At 48.4% G+C, this 23,405-nt stretch overlaps 1 protein-coding gene across 9 annotated transcripts in view; it reads right to left on the bottom strand.

Moving 5' to 3' along the window:
• Positions 1 to 1,984: 1,984 nt before the first annotated feature.
• TMEM44 (transmembrane protein 44) overlaps positions 1,985 to 23,405 on the bottom strand; it is a 47,327-nt gene continuing 25,906 nt past the window's right edge. For 3 of the 9 annotated variants that reach the window (XM_050779182.1, XM_050779185.1, XM_050779186.1), the window contains one exon: positions 7,639 to 8,597. In XM_050779182.1, the coding sequence (XP_050635139.1) occupies positions 8,487 to 8,597 (111 nt within the window). In that variant the 3' untranslated portion in view covers positions 7,639 to 8,486. Of the gene's footprint in view, positions 2,500 to 3,413; positions 4,592 to 7,638; positions 8,598 to 12,177; positions 12,668 to 15,753; positions 16,089 to 23,405 lie in introns of those variants that run through there. The other 6 variants (XR_007723277.1, XR_007723278.1, XM_050779184.1 and 3 more) reach the window with 4 other exon arrangements.

Here is a 23,405-nt window from a genome sequence, read left to right as displayed (position 1 = left end):
CACACCTGGCTAATTTTGAATTTTTACTAGAGACAGGGTTTCTCCATGTTAGTCAGGCTGGTCTCGAACTCTGACCTCAGGTGATCCGCCCACCTCGGCCTCCCAGAGTGCTGGGATAACAGGCAGGAGCCACCACGCCTGGCGAGCATCTTTCTTTATTCCTGTACTTTCTCCCCCAACTGGCTTTGAAAAACTTCCAACCTACAGAAAAGATGAAAGAATAATGAACATGTTTATACTCTTCGCCTAGATTAATCCATTGTTCCCGTTTTTCCATTTGCTTTGTCTCTCTCTCCAACTACCTGAAAAATTTATATATATATTTTTTTGCTGAAATATTTAAAAGTCAGTTATCAAATCATGGTGCTTCACTCCCAAATAGTTCAGCACGTATATCCAAAGGGGCATTCTGCGCAACCATAATATTATTAAGAAAGGAAACGATAAAGTTAGTTAGCTAATACGCCATACAAGAAAGTTAGCTAATATGCTGTACATACTCAAATTTGCACAATTGTCCCAATAATCCCATATAGCTCTCCCACCCCATCCCCAGTGCAGACTCTTTTTTTTTTTTTTGAGACGGAGTCTCGCTCTGTTGCCCAGGCTGGAGAGCAGTGGCGCAATCTCGGCTCACTGCAAGCTCCGCTTCCCGGGTTCACGCCATTCTCCTGCCTCGGCCTGCGGAGTAGCTGGGACTACAGGCACCGCCACCTCGCCCAGCTAGTTTTTTGTATTTTTTAGTAGAGACAGGGTTTCACCGGGTTAGCCAGGATGGTCTCCATCTCCTGACCTCGTGATCCGCCCGTCTCGGCCTCCCAAAGTGCTGGGATTACAGGCTTGAGCCACCGTGCCAGGCCTACAGACTCTTTTAAACTAGAACTGTTCTCTTAAGATGTATTGAAGTGCTTCCACAGTCAGGAAACATCTACTACAAAAATCCACATAATCCCTTTACAATAGAATCTAATGACTTCTAAGACTTTTCTGATCTATCGAAATTTTTCTTATAATTGCGAATGGTGGCTCAAGCTCTCTTGTGTTCTACTTTTATTAGTTGACTTTTTTTTTTTTTTGAGACGGAGTTTTGCTCTATCGCCTAGGCTGGAATGCAGTGATCACTGCAACCTCCGCCTTCCAGATTCAAGCAATTCTCCTGCCTTAGCCTCCCGAGTAGCTGGGATTACAGGAGTGTGGCTAATTTTTGTATTTTTAGTAGAGATGGGGTTTCACCATGTTGGCCGGGCTGGTCTCAAACTCCTGACCTCAGGTAATCTGCCCCCGCTTGGCCTCCCAAAGTACTGGGATTACAGGCATGAGCCACTGTGCGCGGCCTATTAGCTGACATTATCTTTCATAATTTTTTTTTTTTTTTTTTTTTACTGTGTGAGAACTGGGAATTCATGCTGTGAGAACAGGCAAAAGCCACTCAGGCACTGCAGTAGATGATTTCAAGGTAATTCATGTCTGTTCTTCAATCCATGGTTCTATGATATTTTAGGTTTAATGGCAAAATATCATGTCTTCATTAAAGCATAATGTTTGGGCCGGGTGTGGTGGCTCATGCCTGTAGTCCCAGCACTTTGGGAGGCTGAGGAGGGCAGATCACTTGGGCTCAAGAGTTCGAGACCAGTCTGGCCAATATGGCAAACCCCGTCTCCACTTAACATACAAAATTTAGCCGGTCATGGCGGTGCGCATGCCCATTGTCCCAGCTACTCGGGAAGCTGAGGCAGGAGAATCGCCTGAACCCAGGAGGCAGAGGTTGCAATGAGCCAAGATGGCACCACTGCATTCCAGCTTGGGCAACAGAGACTCCATCTCAAAAAAAAAATAAAATTTTTTTAAAAAAGTATTTTAATTATGTCCAACAGTGGGGTTTAAGAACTTTGTCACTATTCTTTTCTTTTTTTTTCTTTTTTTTATTCTTTTTTTTTTTTCTATTCTAAGTAGTTTTGTGAGAACATCTCATACAAATAGATCTGTTTTAAAAGTAATTTCCCGGCAGGAGTGGTGGCTTATGCCTGTAATCCCAGCACTTTGGAAGGCTCAGGCAGGAGGATCTCTGGAGCCCAGGAGGTCGGGACCAGCCTGGGCATCATAGTGACACTCCGTCTCTGTATTAAAAAATGATAACAAAATAGCAGGAAGAGATGGAAAAAATAAATAAATAAAAGTAATATCCCAAGGACAGCTTTTTTCAAACAGAGGTCCTGGATCATCTGTAACAGAATCACCTGAGGAGCTTGTTAAGATCCCAAGCCCTGTCCAGACCTAGGGAATCCTCCCGGGTGGAGCCTAAGAGTCTATATTTGAATATCATAGCTTTAGGCTGTACTCGCTAGCAGAAGGTAAGGCCTACGAAACGGCCCTTTTCATCCATGGCCAGGCTGTCCTTGGGGAAGATGGTGGTGGCCGCCGTGTATGTCGTCCCTTGTTCCACCTGTGGGTTTAGATCATCCCTCAGATTTACCCTGGAGATTCCAAGTGCGGAGACACCTGTAGGAGGAAGGCCGAAGGGAAAGGTCAGGTCCGGAGCAGAGGTGTGGACCGCGCAGGCTGCTGTTGGAGCGTGCTGGGCTCAGAAACCGGGTTCTAGCTCGGAACAGCGGAATGGCCAAGGAGGTCCTGGCGCGAGGCGCGCCACACAACCCTCGGATGCCAAGACAGGGACCATCCATTTCTCAATACGCCAGTGGCCCTGCCCTGCTACTGAGCCTCATCAGCCTGTATAATGGCAGCTGAAGATAATGCAGCTCAGGAAAAGCAAGTATGATCTTAACAACCTTGTAGCTGGAAAGCAAGTTCCAAATCAAACCTAATGGAGACAACTACCAGAACGTATAGAAGTTTTTTTTTCTTTTTTTTTTTGAGACAGAGTTTTGCTCTTGTTGCCTAGGCTGGAGTGCAATGGTGCTGTCTCAGCTCACTGCAACCTCTGCCTCGCGGGTTCAAACGATTCTCCTGCCTCAGCCTCCCAAGTAGCTGAGACTACAGGCGCCCACCACCACGCCCGGCTAATTTTTGTATTTTTGGTAGAGACGGGGTTTCACCATGTTAGCCAGGATGGTCTCCTGACCTCAGATGATCATCCGCCCGCCTCACCCTTCCAAAATGTTGGGATTATAGGCGTGAGCCACCGCGCCCAGCCCAAAAGTTTTTAAAAAGGAGTCTCTTGGAGGCAAAGGGACAGAACATTATTGTTTTTCATCATAAACCTTTCGGTGAATCTGATTTTCTTTTTTTAAACCATGTACTTTCACTATTTTTATCCCAAAAAAGGTTTTTAATGTATTTAAAAACAAAGCAAAGAATGGTTTATAATACACCGTTAGGTTGTTGGGAGGTCTGAAGCACACTCCGAACCGTAAAATGACCTTGTAGTTATCTCCTTAAAAACCCAGTGTGGGGGGGTGGGGGGGTGGGCCCGGCGTGGTTGGCTCACGCCTGTAATCCCAGCACTTTGGGAGGCCGAGGCGGCGGATCACGAGGTCAGGAGTTCGAGACCAGCCTGACCAACATGGTGAAACATCGTCTCCACTAAAAATACAAAAATTAGCCGGGCGTCGTGGCGCGCGCCTGTAGTCCCAGCTGTTCAGTCGCTGGAGAATCGCTTGAATCCGGGAGGCGGAGGCTGCAGGGAGCAGAGACCGCGCCGCCGCATTCCAGCCTGGGCGACAGAGAGAGACTCTGTCTCAGACAAACAAACCAAAACTGAACTACGGAGACGCCCTCAGCAGTTACTTCCCGGCTGGGTCGCCGCAGGCTGCGGGCAGATACTCCGGCCTTCAGCTGCGGCTGCAGCTTCGGCGGGGCGGGGCCGCGGGACTCTCGCTCCTCGCGGGGGGCGGTGGCTGCGGAGTGCGCACGCGCGGAACCGCTATTCCCTTCTTCCCGAAGCGCCCCCGCGGTGCTGGCAATAGGGCGCAAGATGTCGGCGGCTGCAGCTCCGAGCAGGTAGGCAGTGGGAACCGGCGTTCAGTCTGGCCCGTGCCAACAGTGGCTCCTCTCTCCCCCGTAGTTCGAGGAGACTACTCGCTGCCCCTCTGGCACGATCGTGGATGAGCCTCCTGGCAACTGAAATGGGAAAGGCAGCGCCCCCGACGCTGGGAACTGGACTGAACTCCGCGATAGTGACAGCTGCCAGACCCTGAGGAGAGGACGAGAAGACCCGAGCCCTCTGCTACGAACACTGGCAGCCGATGGAAAATGCAGACGGAATTGGGACAGTGTGCAGAGTTCTCCAGGCGACAGATTAAGAGAGACTCTTGAAGAATAACGCTGTGTAATCACGTGTTCTGCGCAAAAGAAGTCCTCAATGCCCAGTGCCTTATTTGGCTTTCAGGGTTGGTGAAAGAAAAAGCAAAGTAGATGCTTTCTAATGCTAAGTTATTTAATGTAGCACCATTCCTTGAACTTCTTTCATCTCTAAGGTCGTCCCTTTCACCTGATGATACCTTTGGGCCATCGTGCAGGCATGTGTAAACTTGGAGATCTTCCTCAACATTGCACCATATCTGGGGTTCATTCAAGGCAGAGTCTCCTTGCAAAAGCATCGAAAACAATGTAAAGTCGAAGAGTAGAGCAATACCTGCAGAGTTGGAAAATGTGGAGGAGGCCAATCAAGGGACAGAAAAAGAAGTGCAGAGAATCTTGGAATTGTTGCAAAATTATTCTGGAGATAGAAAAGTCTCCTCTAGCCTTTCCCTTAGTGATTAATACAGGTTTTTAAGTGGATAGTAAAATCCAAACAGAAAGAGGTATATGTTATATAATGAAGCCTATTTTCAAAGTATACCTGAAATTTGTCTTTATAATGTCTCTTTCTTGAGAGTTTATAAAGATGTCATTATTCTCTGGGAAACAAATTGGCACATTCATAAAAGAGAAAAAAATGAAAAAAATCAGGCCCAACTTTCATTTTACAGATGAGGAAACTGTGACATAGAAAGAGAAATGACAAAGACACTGAAACAGACCTGGGAACTGGAGCCCAGCCATGCTCCTTGGCCCAGTACCTCTTCTTATTCTAGGAGCTCATACCCCTTTGAAGGAAACACAATATGAATGTGTCTTCAAATGATGCTCATAAACCTCTTCATCATACTGAAGGAGGGAGATAAGGGGATTAGTTCTTTAGGATCTAGACAGGCTTTTAAGAAAATCTTAGCCAGGTGCAGTGGCTCATGCCTGTAATCCCAGCATGTTGGGAGGCTGAGGCAGGTACATCACCTGAGGTCAGAAGTTCCAGACCAGCCTGGCCAACATGACAAAACCCCATCTCTACTGAAAATACAAAAATTAGCCGGGCATGGTGGTGGGAGCCTGTAATCCCAGCTACTTGGGAGGCTGAGGTAGGAGAATCACTTGAACCTAGGAGGCGGAGGTTGCAGTGAGCTGAGATCACGCCAATGCACTCCAGGGCAACGAGTGAAACTCTGTCTAAAAAAAATAATAGTAATCTTAGCAGAGCTCTTGCTAAATGATAAAGACTTTGGCAACTGAAATCCTTTTATTTTCAGAGAACTTAAGTAGGGACGGGATAATCACGGTTATTATATAGAACTTAAGTAGGGACGGTTGTGTTTAAGGGAATTCAAGCCTCTGAAATCTCGTCCATCTGTAGGTCTGATGATTTGGTTACTGTCTTTCAGTACATCTGTGCAGGAAGCCTGGGGAACTAATCCCTCTTCAAAGTCTACATTGAATAGGTATTATGTTTGCCTTTTCATACATGTTAGTTCACTTAGTCTTCACCACAGGCTTTCTAGATTGGTATCATTCTTAGTCTACCTAAGGAGTTCACAGAGGTTAGGTAACATGCCCCAAGCCACACAGATGATAGGCAGCACAACCAGACGATATTACAGGTCTCCAGATGAGTGAGCCGATGATGACATCGTTTGTTCCCAAGCCCCGTCCCCATGTAGGTAAAGCACTTGCACTGCTCACTGGCTCATCAGGGCAACATCGTTTGTTCCCGAGCCCCGCCCCCATGTAGGTAAGCGCTTGCACTGCTCACTGGCTCATCAGGGCAAGTTGCTCCCACTGCCCTCTTGTTCTAACGGCTGGAAACAAAGCTGCAACAGAGGCCCCCTCCTACTAGGAGAAAGGCATTTTAATTGGCACCTCCTCACAAAGGCTCCAGTGTTCTAGAGCTTTGCATACAGGAAGATTCTCGTTGAACAATGAAGCCAAACCTCGCTTCCAAAATTCCCAGTTTGGTAGGTCACTGTGGATGAAGAGGCTTGAGACACCCTGAGACAAGCTGGGACCATGATGACAGGAACCAGTTTGTGAAGGGAGGAGGCTGGGCTAATGGGATCTAGGGAGCCAGATAATATCTGGACCTTAGGTAGTTTGTGTTACTCAAGTCAGCAGGGTTTGTGTTGTTTTTTGAGGCAGTCTTGTTATGTTGCCCAGGCTGGAGTGCAGTGGTGCGATCTCGGCTCACTGCAACCTTCACCCCCTGGGTTCAAGCAATTCTTGTGCCTCAGCCTCCCGAGCAGCTAGGACTACAAGTGCGAGCCGCCATGCTTGGCTAATGTTTTTGTATTTTTAGTAGAGATGTGGTTTCACCATGTTGGCCAGGCTGGTCTTGAAGTCCTGTCCTCAAGTAACCTGCCTGCCTCAGCTTACCAAAGTGCTGGGATTACAGGCGTGAGCCACTGCACCTGGCCAAGATCATTTGATGTTCTTGGATGAATGGCCACTTTCACCTGGATCCAACCAATTTTTGCTGCCCTAGGGAGCATGATCCAGAGCTCCCTCAAGACAGAGGATGTACTAAAAGCAGACTCCAGAGGTCATCCTATCCCCATGCCTTCCGCCTTCTAAAGATAGGCTCTTCTGCCCTGCTGTTACCACTCAGTACTCTAGATTAAGCCTGTTCCCATGTTCATTCTGTACCCATGACTATTTTTCTGCTTCCTGGAAAATTGTAGCCATAGGGATGAAAAACTCACCAATCAGTTGTGGCCTTTCTGAGGCAAGTCAGTCACCTTCCTACTCTGGTATCTTCCATGGCTACCAGTTGGCCACAGAAGCAAGCACTGACTCACCAGCCTCCAGTCTGGTTCCTTTTCAGCCTCTTTGCCACCCCTACAGCCCATACTGCATCATCCATTCTGGCCATCTCCGATTCTTTCTTGTTAGCTCCCACTTTTCCCTGCATCCAGCCCTCTGTACTGTTTCATCTCTTTGAACACTCTTTTCTCCCTGCATCCTGGGCCTCCATTCAAATCTTCCTCTTCCCTGGAAGTACAGCTTCCGTGGTTAACATCACAAAGCAAAGCTGACTTCAGCAAACTTTCCAAGACAACCAGGGACCAACACACTTTAGTTAAAGGGGATAAATAAGGTGGCTTTAAGATCACTTGTAGTTCAGAGGTCACCCGGGGGATTAGGATCTATGCAGAGACCTGCAGAGCCAAGCGGCTTCCCCAAGGGACCTCCCTCGTGCTGCTGGAACCTGCCCTACCCCTCAGGAGAAACTGGGCTGCCGTAGCTGAGTTACACAAGCGGCTGTGGGCCAGCCCGGAGCAAAACTGTGTTGCTTGGCATTTCTCCAGTTCCTCTCGTGGCTGACTTCTGTGACCGTGCAGGGATTCATGCTCACCACTGCACTCCACAGTGACATACTTGAATTTAAAAAATTTATTCACCCGTGTTTGCTCCCACCTTAGCCCCATTCCGTGCGCCCTTCCCCTCATTCATCGCAGTATCAAAATAACCTCCAAATGGGACTGCTGTGCTTGAACACCTCCCATCATGCCTCTTATCCTCTGCATGCATTTACTTAGTTCCTGAAGCATACAGACCCCTCACCTGCAAAGCCCGCCTCAGCACACACCTCGCTAGGTTGGAGGAAGTCCTGGTACCCGGAGCAGTTTGCTTTGTTTTGGCAGCGTCGGTGATCTCACAAACACTTGGCTGGCCACGCAGTCCTATCTATAACTTTCAGCAGATAACTCAAGTGGGTGACGGGGGCAGAAGCCAGGTCTTGGTTCCCGTGTGTGATCCAAGGCTCCCCAGCACAGGCCCCACCCCTCTCATCTGGCTCAGCCAGGTCTTGCAGAATGGGCTCTGCTGAGATCCAACCAAACACATTCGCTATTTGTTAGGTGAACTCATTCCTGGAACCTAGCAGGTATTCAGTTCATGGCTGACTCTCAAGGGAATAAAGGAAAAAAGGAAAAGCGGGTCTAATGTCCTTTGGATTATCTTTACAAAGCAAGAGCTGTCTGTGAACTTGTAATCTTCAGAACAAACACTGGGCCTATCCAGGTCTGTCCACAGTTCCCGAAGTCGTAGCTCCACAACGAGCTAGGATATAGACCAGCCACACTCAGTGACGGCTCCTGGTTCCTCACTTTCCAGGGCAGCTTCAGTTCCTGCCACGGTGTCAGTGCGGATTGATTCCTGCTGTGTTACTCAACAAACTCCTGACCCTGGGCTCTGGGCTGAAGAGCCGGCTCCAGAAGGTGTTAATCATCATCATTCAGGTGTGCGGTCCTCACAGAGTCCCGGTGCACCTGGGATCCAAGCAGCTCCACCTTGTCTTTGCTGCCTTCGAGGTTCACATCTTCAGGGTCCCACTGTGGAGAAAAGGTACAAAGAGCACCTGGATGGAACAGATCGCTGCTTCTCATCTGTTATAACCCCCGACCCAAACCAAAGCCCCAATTCTGGTTCTCATGATCCAGGCACAGACAAGGACAAAAGGGTAAGGACAAGTTACCCAGGCCTGTGTTTCTAGGACCTAAGGAGGCAAGCATAACTTTAAATCAAGGAACTAATGAACAACCACCCTCAACATAACAGCTCCACCTTCCTTCCCACCCTCCTTCTCCACTATTCTTTGCCTCTACCAAGTCCTTATCTAGTGAGACTGAGTCACGTTCTCCTTGTCCTGACTCCATGCCTAACTCATTCCTGGAAAAAAACCAGGCACACTTAATCCTTTTTTATTTTTTTAAGACAGGGTCTTGCTGTGTCGCCCAGGCTGGAGTACAGTGGTGCAATCATAGCTCACTGCTGCCTCAAACTACTAGACTCAAGCAATCCTCCTGCTTCAGCCTCCCAAGTACCTGGGACTACACTTGTGTACCACAATGCCTGGCTAAGTTTTTAATTTTTAGTAAAGTCTTGCAATGTTGCCCAGGCTGATCTTGAACTCCTGGACCTAAGCAGTCCTCCCGCCTCAGCCTCCCAACATGCTCAGCTTACAGGCTTGAGCCACCATGCCTAGCTTCAACCTATTCTTTATGGGCCAGGTAAACACCTCTTCCTCCAGGAAGCCTTCCTGACTGTGTTAGCCCATTGGGCGCTCACTTGCCTCTCTTTGTACTACCTATTCCACAGATTTGCCCCTGAGCATGGACAGCCCTGGCGTTTATGTGGACATCTGCCTTGTTGTCTCAGGTAGGTGATGAGCTCCACAGGAACAGAGCAAAGGTTCACTCCTGCCTCCTACATGGTGTTTCCTCTAAACCTGAGGCTCAGCAGACTTGTCATCACGTAAAACCCAATTCAGAGTGGGGGGCACTGCCAGTGAATATTTCATCACCGACTCAGATGAGTTTGGGAAGTTGAAATTTGCAGGAGTGAGTGAAGGGTTAAAACAAGTGGGCACAGAAGCCTTGACGAAGCTGCCTGTGAAGCCCTCCTGTTGGTCTAAGATGATGGGTAAGAGCCCAAGGGGATCCTTAGTGTTACCTTTGAAGTTCCAGCCATGGAGACAAGTAGGGATTGGGCTCAAGTCTTCCTCCTGTCACTAATTTGCTTTCGTTTTGGAGGCCTCAGTTTCCCCATGTGTATGCTGTGGTATTGGATCAGCAACTAGATAAGAAGATCGCTCCCATTTCTGAGCGTCTATGATGATTCTGAGGCACAGGGTCACATCTGACAGTACCAGGAAACCCAGGAAACAAGAAGCAAAGGTGACACAGATGTGTCTGCCTGGGCAGATGATCTATTTGGATGATAATAGACCCAGGCATGGACATGCCCTCCAAGAAAGATGCTCAAACAGCTGCTCACACTGAAGCTGAATCAAACATTCCCATCCCTAGAGGTGCCAGATAAGATCCGGAAGGCTCCCTGAGCCACCGACATAATGGCCATGCCATGCCAATGATAAAACACAAACTGTGACTTTGTTTTGGACAGAAATAAAGAGCCCGGTTTGTTAGTGATTTACTGATCACTGAATCGAGTACTAATACTTGGCGACTTTAAAAGCCATCATGTTAAAAAACCACCTGATTCTCAGTGTCCCTGCAGTGATTGCGTTTGGGCAGCTTATCCCCTGTACCTGTTTGGGGCTGTGCCAGCCACTTCCAGTGTGACCATCTCATTAACTTGCGGTCGCAGACTTGGCTGGACCCCTTTAACCAAATTCCTTTCTGACATTATCAGATCCCAAATCAAAGAGCTCACTAGGCCCCTCAGCCTACGTGACCCACCTGGCCAGTGAAAGAAGTAGGGCCCTGTTCTGTTCTCTGAGGATGGCCAGTGTGCTCTTTGATGAAAACTGTTTCTAAGCAGAGGCCTGAGACCAAGGTCATTGTTCTCAGAGTGTGTTCTTGACCAGCCACACCAGAAGCACCAAGGCTGCTGGCTAAAAACACTGATGCCCCTGGGTAGGGGGTTGAGACCTAAGGTTTGGCATTTTTACAAGCTCCTAGGGTGATTCTTAGATGCCCTGATGATTGAGAACCGCTGCTCCAGCTTCTTAAATGGCTGCTAAGAATTCTTCTTGCCAACCCTGACCAGTTCAGCTGCCGGCAAACAGAAACCTGGCACTTTGATCAAGTGAGCTCTTCAAACTAGTACAGGCCGGGCGCGGTGGCTCACGCCTGTAATCCCAGCACTTTGGGAGGCCAAGGCGGGCAGATCACCTCAGGTCAGAAGTTCGAGACTAGCCTGGCCAACATGGCGAAACCCCATCTCTACTAAAAATACAAAAATCAGCCAAGTGTAATGGCAGGCGCCTCTAATCCCAGCTACTTGGGGGGCTGAGGCAAGAGAATCACTTGGACCTGGGAGGCAGAGGTTGCAGTGAGCTGAGATTGTGCGATTGCACTCTAGCCTGGGCAACAAGAGCGAAACTCCATCTCAAGAAATAAATAGGCTGGGCGCGGTGGCTCACGCCTGTAATCCCAACACTTTGGGAGGCCGAGGTGGGTGGATCACCTGAGGTCAGGAGTTCAAGACCAGCCTGGCCAACATGGCAAAACCCCATATCTACTAAAAATACAAAAAATTACCACAGACATGGTGGCAGGCGCCTGTAATCCTAGCCACTCGGGAGGCTGAGGCAGGAGAATCGCTTGAACCCGGGAGGTGGAGGCTGCAGTGAGCCGAGATCATGCCATTACACTCCAGCCTGGGCGACAAGAGTGAAATTCTGTCTCAAAAATACAATACAATACAACACAACACAACACAACACAACACAACACAAGTAAATAAGTAAAAAAAAAGTGATACAAATCTTAGAAAACATTTAGAATCTATATTTTTTGAATCTCTAGCATAATGTGTTTTAAAACTTCATTTCATTATTTATTTACTTACTTATTTTGAGACAGTCTCACTCCATCACCCAGGCTGGAGGCATGATCTCGGCTCACTGCAACCTCTGCCTCCTGGGTTCAAGTGAGTCTCCTGCCTTAGTACCCGGAGTAGCTGGGACCACAGGTACGCACCACCACACCTGGCTAATTTTTGTATTTTTAGTAGAGATGGGGATCTCACCATGTTGGCCAGACTGGTCTTCAACTTCTGACCTCAGGTGATCCGCTCCCCCAGCCTTCCAAAATGCTGGGATTACAGGCGTGAGCCAACGTGCCTGGCCTAAAACTTAATTTTATAATAAAATTATTGCTGGAAACCAGGCATGAAGAGAATCTGAGCAAAAGATCCATTTTCATATCAGAAACAATCCTGGGAGATGACAGGCACAGGTAGTTGTCACAAAACATGCCCACCTGGCACTTGGAGGCAAGGGTGGCATGGAGACAGCAAATGGCTGCCCAGGGTCCCAGAATGACAATGTCTGGAAATGTTTATTGCAACAGCTACTGCAGCCATGCCTGCCACTACTACTGTTGTTCCAGACCATGTTTCTTCACTGGGTTACATATCTTCTTGGTCCCTATTACTTGGGCTTACCTGGATACCCGCAAAGCAGAAAGAACTCTGAACTGAGAGAGCCCTGAAAATCCCACTGATTCTCAGTCTTGCCTCTCATTTTGACTTTTTTTTGTTTTTGTTTTTTTTAGATGGAGTTTCATTCTTGTTGCCCGGGCTGGGGTGCAATGGCGCAATCTCGGCTCACTGCAACCTCCACCTCCCAGGTTCAAGCAATTCAGTTGCCACAGCCTCCTGAGTAGCTGGCATTACAGGTATGCGACACCACACCTGGCTAATTTTGTATTTTTTGTAGAGACAGGGTTTTGCCATGTTGGCCAGGCTGGTCTTGAACTCCTGACCGCAGGTGATCCGCCCACCTCGGCCTCTCCAAGTGCTGGGATGACAGGCGTGAGCCACCGCGCCTGGCCTGACATTCTTTTTTTTTTACTAAAGGAATGCGTCATGGGTCCAGCCATCTAAGGAGGTCTAACAGGAACAGGAACTGAAGTCAGGTCATAGGAAGTCCTTCCTGGAAGGGAAAGAGCATGATTGTCCATACCTGCTCTGAGTTTAGGGCCTCCCAGTACTTCTGCTGCAGAATAAAAAGAGAGACAGAAAAAGCGGTGGACAGATTTTGCCACCATCACACAGCAGAGCGGAGCTCAGGGCCAGCCCCTGTCTGCTCAGAGAGTCAGGAGACAGGCCCTTAGACGGCGGGGGGCAAAGGAACAGGTGACTTTAGCAAGCAGGAAGGCAGCAGCTGCCAGCAGTTACACTTTAGTTAAATGATCAATGAGATAGTTATGATAATTACAAAGGGCTGCACATCCTGGGAAAAATTACAATCTATGAAGATTTAAAAATTACTATTAGTAGAAATTATTATTATTAGGAGGAGCGGCAGTAATAATAATAAATCTCCCATTTATACCCACATGGCTGAGATGATTCAACTCAAACCCATAAAACTGAGATGCCAATAAAATTCCTGCCTTGCCAAGATTCATTTGTAGTCAGCGTTTACTGCATGGCTGGTTCCACTCCAAACCTCAAATATGTCTGACTCAAGTTCTTGCAGGGCAGGCATCACGTCTGCCCTTGTTACTCTATCACCTCCTGCAGCGCCTGGGAAACGTATGTTTCTGACGTGAGCTAAGAATCTATGAATATCTGTTACACTGATGTGGGAAAGTCTATTAAATTAAATAGCAGGCAGTCCGAACAGCCCACAGGATTTAGGGTTATTATCATATTAAAACAAAGCATGTTCAACTCCTTATGTTTTTCATTTTAAAAAAATTATTTAATTTTTTGAGAGGGGCTTGCTCTGTCGCCCAGGCTGGAGTGCAGTGGCATGGTTATAGCTCACTGCTGCCTCCATCTCCTGGACTCAACTGATCCTCCTGCCTCAGCCTCCTGAGTAGCTGGGACTACAGGTGTGTACCACCATGCCTGGCTGATTTTTATTTTGTTTTTTTAGTAGAGATGAGGTCTCCCTATGGTGGCCAGGCTGGTCTTGAACTCCTGAGCTCAAGGAATCCTCCCACCGTGGCCACCCAAAGTGCTGGGATTATAGGCATGAGCCACGGCACCTGGCCTAATTTTATTTCTTTCTGTCTGTCTGTCTGTCTGTCTGTCTATGTATGTATGTATGTATGTATGTATGTATGATGGAGTTTCACTCTTGTCACAGGCTGGAGTTCAATGGCACAATCTCAGCTCACTGCAACCTCCGCCTCCCAGGTTCAAGCAATTCTCTTGCCTCAGCCTCCAGAGTAGCTGGGATTACAGGCACCCACGACCATGCCCAGCTAATTTTGTATTTTTCGTAGAGATGGGGTTTCACCATGTTGGCCAGGCTGGTCTCGAACTCCTGACCTCAGGTGATCAGCCTGCCTCCACCTCCAAAGTGCTGGGATTACAGACGTGAGCCACTGCACCCACCCAGGCATAAATCATTTCATCCACAAATATTTCAAAATGTATCTCATAGATAATGACTTAAAAAAAAACAACAACTAAGAACGATGCCATTATTATACCTAACAAAATTAGTGGTAATTCCTTAGCATTCATCTTTTAATAATATCCTGCTGAGGGAACATAAACTGGAAAAAAAAAAAGATTAATTGGAAGGGATACAGATTACTAAATTGATGGTTCCACACCCTCTGCAAAAAACAGAAATGTCGATGATATAAAGGAGGGTTGAAAAAGTTAACTTAGTGAAAAAGTTTATTAAAAGCCAAGCAAACAAACAAGCAAACAAATAAATAGGCTCAAGTCCCCCGACTCTGTTGAAATGAAACCTTGAAACTTCTTTACAAAGCTTAAGTCTCCAGCGTTACAGGCAATCTAAAATTTGAGAAGAGTGCCCTCTAGTGGGAAATAGTCAATATTTTTAAAGTTACTTGATAAACCGCTAATGATAGTGCGCCTATAAAGAGTACAATTAACCCAAATATTTGTAACTGAGGTCTCTCCTCAACCCCCCAGACTAAAAATAAATAAAATTATATAGTCTTTTCCCTGTTTCAAGAGCAAATGTGTTCATTATAGAACATTTTTCAAAAAACAAAGATCTACCATAATTCTATCCTTAGAAGAAGGCCTCCACAAAGATTAAACAGCCCTCTGAAACATGTATGTATTATGTGTAATATAATAAAAGCAAATGACTTTTCTCCTTTAACATACAATGAGCATTTCCACTTGCCCTTAAAATCACCTTCAGAAGGGCATTTTAATTTGCCTCATATCTAAAAAGCACACTTTTCTATGCTTCTGAAATCCAGAAGCATCCTATAGCCTTTGTCTATGTAGCATGTAGTAATGTTTCTTTAATTCCGAAGAGTTTAGGATGTGTCTAAGTTACTGAAGAAATCGGGTCACTTTCGAGGCTTACATTTTAGACTGTGGAAGCCAGATGGGGCCTCAGAAACCATTTGTCCAACTCTTTACTCTTCCACTCAGGGAGAAGTGGTGTCTCCGCAGTCTTGGGGAGGTGAGATGGTGCTGGAGTTGGGATGGATTATAAAGTTTTAAGACTGGTCAGACATTTACCAGCTTCAGTTTCTTTTTTTTTTTTTCTTTTTTTTTTTTTGAGACGGAGTCTCACTCTGTCACCCAGGCTCGAGTACAATGGCGTGATCTCAGCTCACTGCAACCTCCGCCTCCCAGGTTCAAGTGATTCTCCTGCCTCAGCCTCCTGAGTAGCTGGGACTACAGGCGCGCACCACCAGGCCTGGCTAATTTTTTGTATTTTTAGTAGAGATGGGGTTTCACCATGTTGGTCAGGCTGGTCTCAAACTCCTGACCTTGTGATCCGCCCGCCTCAGCCTCCCAAAGTGCTGGGATTACAGGCGTGAGCCACCGTACCCGGCCAATGGTCTGTATCTCTTACCTTACCTGCTACATCTGACAGCCCTCCTCAGGATCATGAAAGGCTTCCTGGAGGAAGGGGGATTTAGACAGGACAGTGAAAGGTAGCAGAAGACAGATAGGCAGAGAAACCCAGAGGAGAGAGAGCTGGCCGGGTGCATGGGGAAGGACCTGCAAAGATGGCACAGATCGGGAGGTGTCCTGGAGCGCAGGCTTAGGAGCCTGGGCTTAAACTGTAAGCAGCAAGGAGCCCAGGAGGCCTCAAGCAGGGAGGCACTGGGCTGGGGTCGAGGGTCGGACAATCCTGCTGTATTCCCTGCAGGACAGAAATGAAAGAGGGCAGAGCACTGCTGCACCGGAATCGGGAGCTCCCGCACCAGTCCAGGTGGAATAACGAGGCTCTTACCTGGACTTGGGGCAGACAGATCGGAAATGCATCTAGAGACTCAGAGTACAGAAGTCTTCCAGAGTGGTATCTGGGCAGACGGCAGCCTGCACTGCTGTGCTACAAGATTCATTCACACATTCTGCTGGTGGTTTACTTTTCCGTTTTCCTGATGGAAGCCTTTCTGTGTGTAAGAACTGACTCAGTGCTGGGCGCGGCGGCTCACGCCCAGCACTTCGGGAGGCCGAGGTGGGCGGATCACCTGAGGTCGGGAGTTCAAGACCAGCCTGACCAACATGGAGAAACCCCCTCTCTACTAAAAATACAAAATTAGCCGGGTGTGGTGGTGCACGCCTGTAATCCCAGCTACTTGGGAGGCTGAGGCAGGAGAATCACTTGAACCCGGGAGGTGGAGGTTGCGGAGGTTGCAAGACTCTGTTTTAAAAGCCCTTATGTGCATCTGCCTCCTGGGTCGAGGTTCTTTCCCCGGCACAGCCTGTTTCTCTTTGGGGCCCAGTGCAGCATCTATTTCATGCATACTTTTCCTCCAGAATGAACGATTTGGCTTTAAAAAGGGCAGACATCCACGGGAATATACCCTGATCTGCTGGTGCCAGAAAGTTGAGAGAGAGAATAAGCAGTTGGGTTTATCAAGGGTCTTAGGCGCAGAATCAACAGGGACACATGGGCCTGGGACTTGGCCCTCTTCAGACAGAGCAATCTGGCATTTGGCACTGTTCTCATGGTCCACACAGGTACACCCACACTGGGCATGCGTGCACACACCCACATGCACACGCACACCCACACAGGACTGCACTGGCTGCGGTCACAGGCCTTCTTCACTATGCAGACTTTGTTCCAATGACAGAAACAGCCTCCTTGCAGAATTCCTATAAAGCTTATACCCAGTCTCTGGCAATGCTGGGAAGCACAGAAGGGAAAAATGACTAGATGCTGTAAATGTACTTTTGTCACAAAGGCGGACTGAACCTTTTCTTGAATCCCAGAGGCGAAAGAAAAAGAAAGAAAGAAAAGGAAGCCTTTAAAAGGTACAGGAGGCTGGGCACGGTGGCTCACACCTGTAATCCCAGCACTCCGGGAGGCTGAGGCGGGTGGATCACCTGAGGTCAGGAGTTCACAACCAGCCTGGCCAACAGGGTGAAACCCCGTCTCTACTAAAAATACAAAAAATTAGCCGGGTGTGATGGCAGGCGCCTGTAATCCTAGCTGCTCGGGAGGCTAAAGCAGGAGAATCACTTGGACCTGGGAGGTGGACGTTGCACTGAGCCGAGATTATGCCATTGCACTCCAACCTGGGTGACTCTTTCTCAAAAAAAAAAAAAAAAAAAAAAAATTAAATCTACAGGAGCAGCAAACTTCAGGCCTTTCACAGCATAAGTGTTTGGTTCCTTCCCTGCTGTCACACATATCCCTGACCCATTTAGGTAAAAAGAACAGTGTTATGTGATGCCCTTAGGGGCTTCAATGCTGGGGGAAGTCAAGCCTGCTTTTATGATATAGGTTCTGGCTGTCCTAGAAAGTCACTTATGGGAGTGAAGTCCTGCTCTCTCTGGGCCTCTGTCACCTACATGGAGACCCCAGGCACGGGACTCTGGGCTCAGGAACCCTTATTCACCATCGGTTCATTGTGCCCTTCGGATGGCTTTGCCGGGAGTGAGGCTGACCTCGTATTGAATGGGTGGGCTGGTGAATGAATGAATGAATGGATTCACAGTCTCCGTGGAGTATGCCGTCTCCTATGGAGAGGTACAGAAACCTGCACAGCCCAGGAAAAAGACCTCTCTACACCGTTACTGGTCACACTAAGGCTCTCACGTGATTCGTCTGGTACTCTGACCAGTGCAGCCAAGTTCTCCTTCCATGCGAACCCCACATGCCCAGGGTCCTGTCTGTCTCAGCTGTCTCCTGTTCTGACACTCCTTGACAAGAGAGTCAGAGCACAGCTGAGTGAAAAGACACCTGGGCAGAGGGTCCAGTTTCTCATCTGTAAAATGGGAATAATGGACAATAAACACGCTCCTGCACACCTCCCTGGGTACCCGTCTCTGGCAAGGCAGTGGAGTGCGGTGGTTAATGAGAGAGGCTTCAGAGCAGACAGAACTAGGTTCAAACCCCAGTTCTGCCACTTCTTCTTATCACCATTATTATGTTTTTTCAGGGAAGTGACTTAAACTTACCTAGTCCCAGTCTCCTGACTCAGGCTGTCAAGGCAAACGGTGCTAGGAAAGGATAGGCCACACCGTGCCTAGCACAGTCACTATTCGCAATGAGCACCGCTTTTCTTGTTAATGGATTTAAAACACTTTATGAACTGGAGTGCTGTGGGTACCATGGAGTGTTGAAACCACTCATTTCTCCACTTCCTCTAGCGTACTGCAAGAAGTATTCAAAACAGTCCGTCCATGCCCCGAGAACCTGGACATAAAACCACCACCCCATCCCAGAGTTAATTACCAAATCACAAAGGACCATAGATAAGGGAAACACGTCACCTTAAAGACACAGAGTGGCTCCCAGGCCCACAGACCCCTCAGTGGGAGTCAGAGAGCATTCACTCATCAACCCAAGGGATCGAACAGAAGCCGAGTTGGTCAGTGACAGACAGACAACGGGAGGTGGCTAGGGAACGGCAGCCCACCTTGGCAGCCAGGCCGGGGCAGTCCAAGAGTGGAGACAGAAGCCCTGGGTGGTCTGAGCCCAACGCCATGAAATATTTGAATTACGCAATTCTCTTGGGAGCAGAAGTCACGAACCAGAGGAAGTGAGGACGTGAGGCCCTGACTTCAATCTGTATGCTATGTCCCTCCAGAGTATGGTCTGGAAGAGTGAGGCAGAGGACCAGACTCTCCACTGTGACTGGTTTACCAAGTGCCTATCACCCTATGCGGTGGGCTGGGGCCGCTCTATCGCTCCCTCCCGGATGTTTCCTTCAAATTCCCACTGGGAGAAAATGTGTGCTGCATGAGTGACCCAACAGCCAGGTGAAGTGTGGTGTGACACTTCATCTGCCCAAAGACACCGCCTCGCCCACCTTCAGCCGCCAACGAACCAGGATCTTCAAGGAATATTGCTTCAAGCAAATAGGGGGCATGTCAGACCGGAACAACCCCACCACCTGGGAGGCGGTCATTGTTTGGTAGGCTTGGGGTTAATTTTAATTTTCTTCTTCACATTTTTTACACTTTCCAAATTTTTTTTAATTTTCTTTTTCTTTCTTTCTTTTTTTTTTTTTTTTTTTGAGACAGTCTCATTCTGTTGTCCAGGTTGGGGTGCAGTGGCTTGATCTTGGCTCACTGCAACCTCCACCTCCCGGGTTCAGGCGATTCTCCTGCCTTAGCCTCCTGAGTAGCTGGGATTACAAGTGCGTGCCATTGTGCCTGGCTGAGTTTTGTTTTGTTTTTTGTTTTTTTTTCTTTTTTTTGAGACGGAGTTTTGCTCTTGTTGCCCAGGCTGGAGGGCAATGGCACAATCTTGGCTCACTGCAACCTCCGCTTCCTGAGTTCAAGCGATTCTCCTGTCTCAGCCTCCCCAGTAGCTGGGATTACAGGCATGTGCCACCGCACCTGGCTAATTTTTGTATTTTTAGTCGAAATGGGGTTTTACCATGTTGGCTAGGCTGGTCTTGAACTCCTGACCTCAGGTAATCCACCCGCCTCAGCCTCCCAAAGTGCTGGGATTACAAGTGTGAGCCACCAAGCCTGGTCCATTTTCCAAATTTTCTACCAAAACATTTATTTTTGTTTTGTTTTGTTTTCAGACAGGGTCTCACTCTGATTCCCAGGCTGGAGTGCAGTGGCACAATCTGGGCTCACTGCAACCTCCGCTTTCTGGGCTCAAGCAATCCTCCCACCTCAGTCTCCCAAGTAGCTGGGACTATGGGCTTGTACCACTATGTCCAGCTAATTTTTTATTTTTATTTTTGGTAGAGATAGGGTTTGTATTTTTAGTAGAGATGGGGTTTCATCATGTTGTCCAGGCTGATCTTGAACTCCCGAGCTCAGGCAATCCACCCATCTCAGCCTGTCTCGGCCTCCTAAAGTGCTGGGATTACAGGAGTGAGCCACCATGCCCAGCCCAGAAACATTTATTACTTTTAAGAACAGAAAATAGGCCGGGCGCAGTGGCTCACACCTGTAATCCCAGCACTTTGGGAGGCTGAGGTAGGCGGGTCACGAGGTCAGGAGATCGTGACCATCTTGGCCAACATGGTGAAACGCCGTCTCTACTAAAATATAAAAAAAAATTAGCCGGGTATGGTGGTGCATGCCTATAGTCCCACATACCCAGGAGGCTGAGGCAGGGGAATTGCTTGAAACCGGGAGGCAGAGCTTGCAGTGAGCCGAGATAGCGCCACTGCACTCCAGCCTAGTGACAGAGCAAGACTCCGTCTCAAAAAGAAAAAAAAAGAAGAACAGAAAATATAGATTACCAGAAGGCCCAGAGGATCACAAACCTGAAAAAAGATTTCTTGCTCATTTATTACTAAGTCTATATTCAGTCTATACTGGAAACTTTACTATCCTGTTTGACCTGCTATTATCTACGTTTAGTTTGGTATTAAGCAATCTCTTTACAGGACCTCAGCAGCTTCGTCATTTGTATTATCTGCATGTTTTAGGGCATGAAGGAGGAAGACCGTGGTGAAAAGTGGGTGGGGGTTACGGGGAGGGAGGCTGCAGCTGCTGAACTTCTAAAAATATATTCCTTGTACATGGCGAAAGCATTCATTTCCACTTGCTTAATTTAAGTATGTGACCCTATCTTCTTGGAATTTACTTTTTTTTTTTTTTTTTGGGGCGGAGTTTCGCTCTTTCGCCCAGGCTGGAGTGCAGTGGTGTGATCTCGGCTCAATGCAACCTTCACCCCCCAGGGTTCAAGCGATTCTCCTGCCTCAGCCTCCTCAGTAGCTAGGATTACAGGTGCCTGCCACCACGCCCGGCTAATTTTTTTTTTTTTTGAGACGGAGTTTCGATCGTTGCCCAGGCTGGAGTGCAATGGCACGATCTCGGCTCACCAAAACCTCCGCCTCCTGGGTTCAAGCGATTCTCCTGCCTCAGCCTCCCCAGTAGCTGGGACTACAGGCATGCACCACCACGCCTGGCAAATTTTGTATTTTTGGTAAAGGTGGGGTTTCTCCATGTTGGTCAGGCTCCTCCTGAACTCCTGACCTCAGGTGATCCGCCCACCTCGGCCTCCCAAAGTGCTGGGATTACAGGCGTGAGCCACCCAGTCCGGCCACACCCGGCTAATTTTTGTATTTTTAGTAGAGACACAGCTTCACCACGTTCGCCAGGCTGGTCTCGAACTTCTGACCTCAGGTGATCCACCTGCCTTGGCCTCACAAAAAGTGCTGGGATTACAGGTGTGAGCCACCGTGCCCGGCTGGAATTTACATATTTTTAACAATAGATTTCTAGAAAAGAGAGAGATAAGAGTAGAGAAAGAACAAAGACTGCAAAACAAGAAAACAGCCCAAGCCAGCTACAAGGACAAATTTCTGAAATTTTCAAGTTCACCGTGCAGTGAACTTACCTCAACTGAGGGTGGGTGGCAAGAGTAGACCTTGTTTCCGCAGAACAAATGTTACTTCTCCCTCCCTGTCGCCATCCCTGAGTCACCAACTTCACTGTCCCTGCTCACTGAACACACTCTGCCATCATGCTCACTCCGGTCCCCTTTAGGCTTAGATCTCTGCCAAGACTGCTGGCTCCAGGCTGCCAGCCACGTGCTGTGGGTGTCCTACAAGTTCTGAGACCGGATCCAAGAACCACACAACACAGAATGACATAGGAATATGAACCTAAAGGATGCAGAGTCCCTAACTCAAACCCAGCCCTCAGGGGCCGGCTGTGCTCCAGGATGCAGGGACAGAGAGATGCAAAGGCAACCCAGGCCACCGTGGCTCCCGGGGTACACGGCCAGCAGTGGAAGCGGTGTCGGAAAGGTATGTGCTCTAGGCCGGGCGCAGTGGTTCACGCCTGTAATCCCAGCACTTTGGGAGGCCAAGGTGGGTGGATCACCTGAGGTCAGGAGTTCAAGACCAGCCTGGCCAACATTGTGGAACCCCATCTCTACTAAAAATACAAAAATTAGCTGGGCAGGGTGGCAGGCACCTGTAATCCCAGCTACTGGGGAGGCTGTGGCACGAGAATCTCTTGAACCCAGGAGGCAGAGGTTGCAGTGAGCTGAGACCACGCCACTGCACTCCAGCCTGGGTGACAGAGCGAGAACTCTGTCTATGCTCAGGGGACTCAGAGGAAGGAGCCGTTATTCTCTGGGTCAGATTCTGACCTGTGGCAAAAGGGCCAGAGAAGAGTCCGTGGCCAGGCAGTGCTCCCGGTGAGGGAGGGCGTGTGAAGCCGGGCAGGCTATGAGAGGCCTGGACTGCCACCCTGAGGAATCCAGACTTTATCCCAGTCAGTGGATCTGAGTTTCAGATTTCAAGGGCCAGTTTATTAAGTTCGACCAATCTAGGGGACTTACAATGGCTAATTGATTATTTTGCCAAATAAGGCCAATTAAACCCCAAACCAAAAACTCAACACCAACTACTGCTTACTATTCCCATTCCTTCCTAAAATGGCATTTAACACCAAAACAGTTGGGAGGACACAAACTCAAAACGGAAGACAGTCCTCTCCCCCCACCAAAAGACAGCTGGCAACTGTCTACTGACACACAGGCGGCCACTACATCGCCCTTGTGGTTCTCATTTTTCCACCGACAAACGGGAGCCTCGTCACTGAATGGGGGTGGGAATCATAGCTGTGGACCGAGAGAGAACAGCTCAGACTTGAGAGTTACGCCTGTGTGTGATCCAAGCTGTGACGTGTGTTTTATTCACAGACATAAAAACTCAAAATGAGGTAAAGTTTATACAGTGTCAGCCACGGTGCCCACCACAGGGCCCACTTGTGTATGGCACCACTACACAGCAGGATGTGGCTGGTGCTCCTTAGCGGGGAGAAAAGCTCCTATGCAAATTAGTTTGAGAAGCACTGAGACTTTTTTTTTTTTTTAGACAGACTCTTGCTCTGTTGGCTAAGCTGGAGTGCAGTGGTGTGATCTTGGCTCACTGCAATTTCCGCCTCCTGGGTTCAAGTGATTCTCCTGCCTCAGCCTCTTGAGTAGCTGGGATTACAGGTGTGAGCCACCATGCCTGGCGAATTTTTGCATTTTTAGTAGAGACAGAGTTTTGCCATGTTGGCCAAGCTGTTCTCCAACTCCTGACCTCAGGTGATCTGCCTGCCTCAGCCTCTCAAAGTGTCGGGATTACAGGTGTGAGCCATCACACGCAGCCAACACCGAGACTTTTTTTTTTTTTTTTTGAGACGGAATCTTGCTTTGTTGCCCAGGCTGGAGTGCAGTGGTGCGATCTCGGCTCCAACTCCTGGGTTCACGCCATTCTCCTGCCTCAGCCTCCCAAGTAGCTGGGACTACAGGCATCCACCACCACGCCAGGCTAATTTTTTGCATT

This window comes from Macaca thibetana, chromosome 2 (assembly GCF_024542745.1).
Source record: "Macaca thibetana thibetana isolate TM-01 chromosome 2, ASM2454274v1, whole genome shotgun sequence".
Classification (NCBI taxonomy): Eukaryota; Metazoa; Chordata; class Mammalia; order Primates; family Cercopithecidae; genus Macaca; species Macaca thibetana.
Note: the sequence above shows the minus strand (reverse complement) of the source record. Positions and strands in the feature narration are given on the sequence as shown.